This window comes from Chrysemys picta, chromosome 1, assembly GCF_011386835.1.
Source record: "Chrysemys picta bellii isolate R12L10 chromosome 1, ASM1138683v2, whole genome shotgun sequence".
Lineage (NCBI taxonomy): Eukaryota > Metazoa > Chordata > Testudines > Emydidae > Chrysemys > Chrysemys picta.
Genome location: NC_088791.1, coordinates 127,202,817 through 127,208,816, shown reverse-complemented (window position 1 = coordinate 127,208,816; position 6,000 = coordinate 127,202,817). Strand labels below are relative to the sequence as shown.

The 6,000-nt window shown below is 39.6% G+C and overlaps 1 protein-coding gene across 6 annotated transcripts in view; it reads right to left on the bottom strand.

Moving 5' to 3' along the window:
- Window positions 1–498: 498 nt before the first annotated feature.
- RIBC2 (RIB43A domain with coiled-coils 2) overlaps window positions 499–6,000 on the bottom strand; it is a 30,206-nt gene continuing 24,704 nt past the window's right edge. For all 6 annotated transcript variants that reach the window (XM_005299930.4, XM_065570170.1, XM_065570168.1 and 3 more), the window contains 3 exons: window positions 5,146–5,373; window positions 2,607–2,773; window positions 499–654 (listed from right to left, as the gene is read on the bottom strand). In XM_005299930.4, coding sequence (XP_005299987.2) covers window positions 573–654; window positions 2,607–2,773; window positions 5,146–5,373 — 477 coding nt within the window. In that variant the 3' untranslated portion in view covers window positions 499–572. The remainder of the gene's footprint in view (window positions 655–2,606; window positions 2,774–5,145; window positions 5,374–6,000) is intronic.

Below are 6,000 nucleotides of genomic sequence, written 5' to 3'. Positions count from 1 at the left end.
GAAAAGCATATATGAAGATCAGGTTTTGTTATACTTTTTTAAGTTATCTGACAATCATGCTGTAATCTCAATATTGCTGTAACCTGTAAAAGGAAGGTTTCAGTCAAAATATGAACTTCAATGCAGTAAAAATGAGTAGTGAAAAAATCTGAAATACAAATTAAAAAAAAAATATTCCACAATGGGCCAAATTCTTCATTGGGATGGAATCAGACCAGGAATTGATTTGGTCCAATAACTTCTCTAAATTAGCACTCAAATAATCATTTCAGTGTTATTTGCAGTTATTTTCCTTTTCCTCCTGAGAAATGTTAATTATAAAAATATCCCTCAAACCAAAACCATGAATTAGCAGCAATCTCTATATTTCTCATTAATTATGAGGAATAATAATCATCAGGCTTATGACTTACAAGTATATGCCATCAGGACAATATGGGTTTGTTTTAATGCACAAATATCTTAACTGGAAATCTGGGAGAAAATGTAGAAAAGCAGTGAAAGTTAATCAAACTTTATTTCTATAAACCTTACATAAATTTATATTTCAGAGAGTGGATGTGTCTCATAGGTCACCGGCTAGTTGTATTAAACTGTGTAAAATATTGGCCTGTTGGAAAATTTGAATACACTTCCTCCTGAAGATAAATTTTTCTAGAAATAAATCAAATAGACTCAATTAGTAAATGTTTTAAATTTCTGAACATTTTTAAAAATCAAAAAAATAATGTGAAATACACAATCCTGTACAAATGTATTACACTATATATATTACTACATATTTTAGTTGAATACTAAATCAAAATAAATAAATATAACTCAATTTTCTCAAGTTGACATAAAAATCCTTCCCCGCCCCCTAAAATCATGTTCCCAAAATGTTACTATGCCAGTGTTGAGAAAACAGTATTAATGTAGCCTTAGAATTCTTTCATATTGTTTTAAGACCAGGAAATTGTCAGGTACAGGAATTTCTTGCACAAAATCTAGGCATGCACTGAAAAATCAAATAGTTAAAGACTGGGATTTTGACACTGGCTTGCAGTGATTTTTTTTTTTTTTAAACATGCTCTTTTTAATTTTTCTTTATCCTCACAGCAAGCACACATATCTGTCCACTGTTAAGCTAATTTATGACAATACTTGATGGTTCTTTATGGCTGAACTCTGCCATTGGGCCTTATCCTGAGCTGTTGATGGCATTGCTCTACTGAACTCAATGGAGTCTCATCCTTTTTGACTCCAAGAGAGTGAGCTGAATCACGTAGACATATATAGTATTAAGAATACTTTAATTGTATGTATTACCCTTTTCTGACTATTACAAAAGAGAAGGTTAAGGGGTGATAGATTACACTGTGAAAGTATCTACATGGGGAAGAAATGTTTAATAACGGGCTCTCCAATCTAGCAGAGAAAGGTTTAACATGATCCAGTGCATAGGTGCCGACTTCTAGTTTTCCCTGGGAGTGCTCTACCCCAAGGGCCCGCCTCCACTCAGCCTCTTCTTCCAATGCCCCACCTTCACTTCATCTTTTCCTGCCCCCGCTCCACCCCCTCCCAAGACCCCCACAGCTTGCTGCTCTCCACCCTTCCCCAAGCCCCTTCCTGAGCTACCGAACAGCTGTTTGGCTGCAGCCGCCGATCAGCTGTTTGGGAGTGCCCCTGATTAGCTCATTGGAGCACCCATGGGGTTGGCACCTATGATCCAGTGGCTGGAATTGAAGCTACACAAATTCAGACTGGAAATAAGGTGTACATTTTTAATGGTGAGAGCAATTAACCATTGGAACAATTTACCAAGGGTTATGGAGGCTTCTCCATCACTGACAATATTAAAATCAAGATTGTATGTTTTTCTAAAACATATGCTCTAGGATAGGGGTTGGCAACCTTTCAGAAGTGGTGTGCCGAGTCTTCATTTAGTCACTCTAATTTAAGGTTTCGCGTGCCAGTAATACATTTTAATGTTTTTAGAAGATCTCTTTCTATAAGTCTATAATATAAAACTAAACTATTGTTGTATGTAAAGTAAATAAGGTTTTTAAAATGTTTAAGAAGCTTCATTTAAAATTAAATTAAAATGCAGAGCCCCCCCGGACCGGTGGCCAGGACCCGGGCAATGTGAGTGCCACTGAAAATCAGCTCGCGTGCCGCCTTCTGCACGCGTGCCATAGGTTGCCTACGCCTGCTCTAGGAATTATTTTTGGGAAGTTCTATGGCTTGTGTTATACAGGAGGTCAGACCAGATGATCATAATGGTCCCTTCTGGCCTTGGAATCTATGAATCTTTTCCCCACTTTTCTATCTTTATTCTGCTGTCTATGTACAATGAACATAATGTGACACTTACACAATGACCTCAGCAGAAATTGTCAGTATTTGAGCCATTATTCCAAACAGTATAACTTAGGAACAGTTTTCTTTTTTCCTCATACTACAACATTCAGACACTTGCTCTAAACTTGCAATTTTTTAAAATGCAATCCATGTCAAAACATCTTATGACAAGTACAGCAGGCTCGCTAAGGAATTTTATAATGCCAAGCTGTTGTGTCAATGGGAAAGAGTTTATCTGATATAGATTAACCCCTCTATGCACTTACTTTGATTTCTGCTCCTGGGAGAGTTGTGCATTAGCATTATCCAGAGTTCTGCGAAGTTCTCGATTTAGTCGCTGTTGATGCCGCTCAAAAAGAAGTTGTGCTCTGGCGGCCTGTATACGTTGCCTGTCCCACTCTGCATTTCTTTGCCGTTCTTCCTCCTGCAGCCTCTGGAGGAATAAAAGAAATGTTTGCTTTCTCTTCACAATCACAGATAAAACAATATTTAAAAATCTTATTAGCAAATTTACTCATGTGATAAAGACAAATGGGTTAAACGGGCTTGATTCATCCCTGCTATGGCAGAAGGATGAACATTGCACCCTCCTCCACCAGCAGTAGCTGATGTGTCCTGGAGGAAATTCATCCCCAGGGGAAGGCAGGCAGTGGTTTCATTACGCCCTCTCCTAGGGGGTTATACTCAGGGGAAGAAAGCTTTTAATGCAGTCAAAGCTCTCTGTAGGAGACCCACTAAAGGATGGTATCTGAGAAGATTCACTAAACTGGTGCAAATCTGGTCAGACTGGCCATGTTCTCTTCATGGCCAGTGCTATCTACATTTGAGGTTGTGCTGGCAGCTCAGTGTCTCCTTGTAGAAAGGGGGTTGCAGTGTAGTTGTAGTACTGTGCACTCCCTCCTCCAGGTGGATTTCAGAGTAAATCAAGCCCATTATCTGTTGTCTTGGCATAATTTTTGACCCAGAAACTTCCTTCTTCTCCAATACACCCTATATTTACAAAATTTGTCTATCACTACCTCCAACCCCCGTGTGCATCACAGCTTTGATACCACCTTTTAGACAGATTCAGAAGAGGCAGCTCTATACTGTGTACATCTGTCAATCAAAATTAAACTGCTTTTGGTGTCTCTGTGAAAAGACATAATACAGTTGTTCAGGGCTGGTGAAACTTAAAAAATTAAGTTAAATTAAAGATGGACAACTCCTTGTCATATTAACTAGCTCCTTTATGATGAACATTAACATGCTGGTATGAAACACAGCTCCTGGAATTTAAAATAATGTATCTATTGACAGATCAGTCTCTTAAAATTACACACAGAAGACTATATTAAAAGAACATTATTAAGGTTGCAATGTCAAGCACTCAAAAGTTAGGATATGCCAGAATTAAGGTTGCTTTTGAACCTTAACTTGCCCCCTTATGTATATGAATTAGGATAGTATGTGATTACGTAATTAAAGATGATTTTTTTCTGAAGGATCCCTCTTTCATTCAGTGCACAAAATGGATAGTGATCACTCAGTGAGCAGCAATTTCAGTATTTTCTCCTCTTTGTTCACTGTATGGCCACATGCCCTATTTACTGCACACTATTTAAACCTTCTCTGAAAAGAGAATTATTCATTTTCTCATGGGCTTTCCTCCGGCATTCTGGCTTTCCTCCCTACCCTGCCCATATTCCCCCACCAGTTTACAGTCCCAGTCTCCTTGTCCAAATTTCCTAGTGTCTCTATATCCCTCCAGCTTCTTATCAGATCCAGTGTTCCCCTCCCCTTACCTGGCTATCAGTCCCCTCCACCATTTCCTTCACCGACTCCCAATTCCAGCCTCCCCTCCTGCCCCCACTTGTAGTGTCCTTCCTGAGCCAGTCCCAATCTCCCCCTGGCTCTCACTCCCAGCCTCAATTGTCTTGCCCAGCCTGTCCCAGTCTTCCACCCCCAGCTCCCAGTCCCTCCTCCAGCCCCCAGTCACAGGTTTACTCTCTTCCACTCTCCAGTCCCAATCTCACCAGGTTCCTTGTTCCAATGTACTAATTTCTCTCCCCTCCAGTCTGACTCTTGTCCTTTTGCATTCTAATTAGACAGCTTACTACTCCATGCTTCCTTAGTGCCAGCAGGACAGTTATTGAAAGCACAGGAGAGTCAGACTCCTTGAATTCAATCTAGTGCATGACCCTATCCTAGCCCAGAACATCTGGGAACAGCAATTCCAAGGAGAGGCCAGCCCCCAGAGCCTTCGGCTGAAACCTGCTCAGTCACAATGTGGCGCTGGTGCATGTGCAGTCTGATCAGCACTAGGAGTTGTGAGGGGATGAAGCATGTTCAGTGAGAATGGAATCTTCACAGATTTTGGCTATTAAAGATTTTTCAGAGGCTTATAACTTGGCCAAATGTGGGTGGATTTTCATAGGAACAGCAAAAGGAACATCCCTAACACAAAGAATACCCCTGCCAAATTTCAAGTCCCCACTACAAAGCATGGGGGCACTAGAGCTTCTCAAAGAAAATGTTGCCAGAATTTAACATGGCAAAACAACATATTTTTCTCTAGCCTTGTTCTCAGAAATATCTGGACCATTTTGGTTGAACTTTTCCAGACAAATCCATCCTGAAAAAGACGTGTTACATGGAAAAATTCAGCCCAATCAGCTGAAGTCTGGCTGTTACGAAGCTATAAGCTACTGAAAACAGGATCTTATAATGTGAAGTGTCAAGCCACCTTAATAATTGGCAGTGCTACCAGCCCTGCCTATATTACTACTCCAGCTAATAATACAATAAGCAAATGGGTTTGAATACCAGTTTCTCCAGAACTTGTTGCTGTTGAGTGTAACGTATTGCCATCAACTGATCCTGGTTCATTCCTTTCCATCGATCAGTAATCACACGATGTCGCCCAAACGAACTGGCTGCTTGTTCTGGGTTTTCAGAAAGCAAGTCTCCTCGAAGGAGGTTGGAAATTTCAGCCACATTATCTTCTTCTTCCTGACGCTTTTCTAGCATTTTTCTTTCTGCAAATTCTGCAACCTTAAAAAAAGTGGATATGGGAAGAGAAAGCTGAGACCATTTTCTTTTAAAAGAAAATCCTGATTTAATACTGCGAGAAAGTTAGTGAATCAATCATCCTATCACTGAATTTTCTTTCCAAACTGCATGTGATTGTCAATAGCATCGTATAAGTGCACTATGTTCATGTGGATTAAGAATGCTGAAAATCTGAAGGGATGTCCCCTTACTGCTTTCATAGCTGGGACCAAAAGCAATTTGGAGAACTAGCTGTATGTTGTAAAACAAATGCCAGAATTATGTCAAAATTAATTCTACATTTATTCACAGACGGAACAAGCAGTCAAGCATACTATCTTGGACTTGTTAGTCAGATGACAGACATCACATGGAAGAAAACAGACTAAAATTCACAATTCTCAGTTACTAGTTCAAACATCCTAAATACATATTCCAAACAAAAATTATATGGGTTTCATGATTAAGCACTCAAAAATCAGGAAATGCCAACATTAAGTTTGCTATGCTCCCCGGTGTGAATACATTACAATACAGTCTTCAAGTACATGAACACATGCTAATACTACAAATATATTCAAATTATATATGTCCTACCCAAATCACTCAACTCTGGCTACTATCACACTC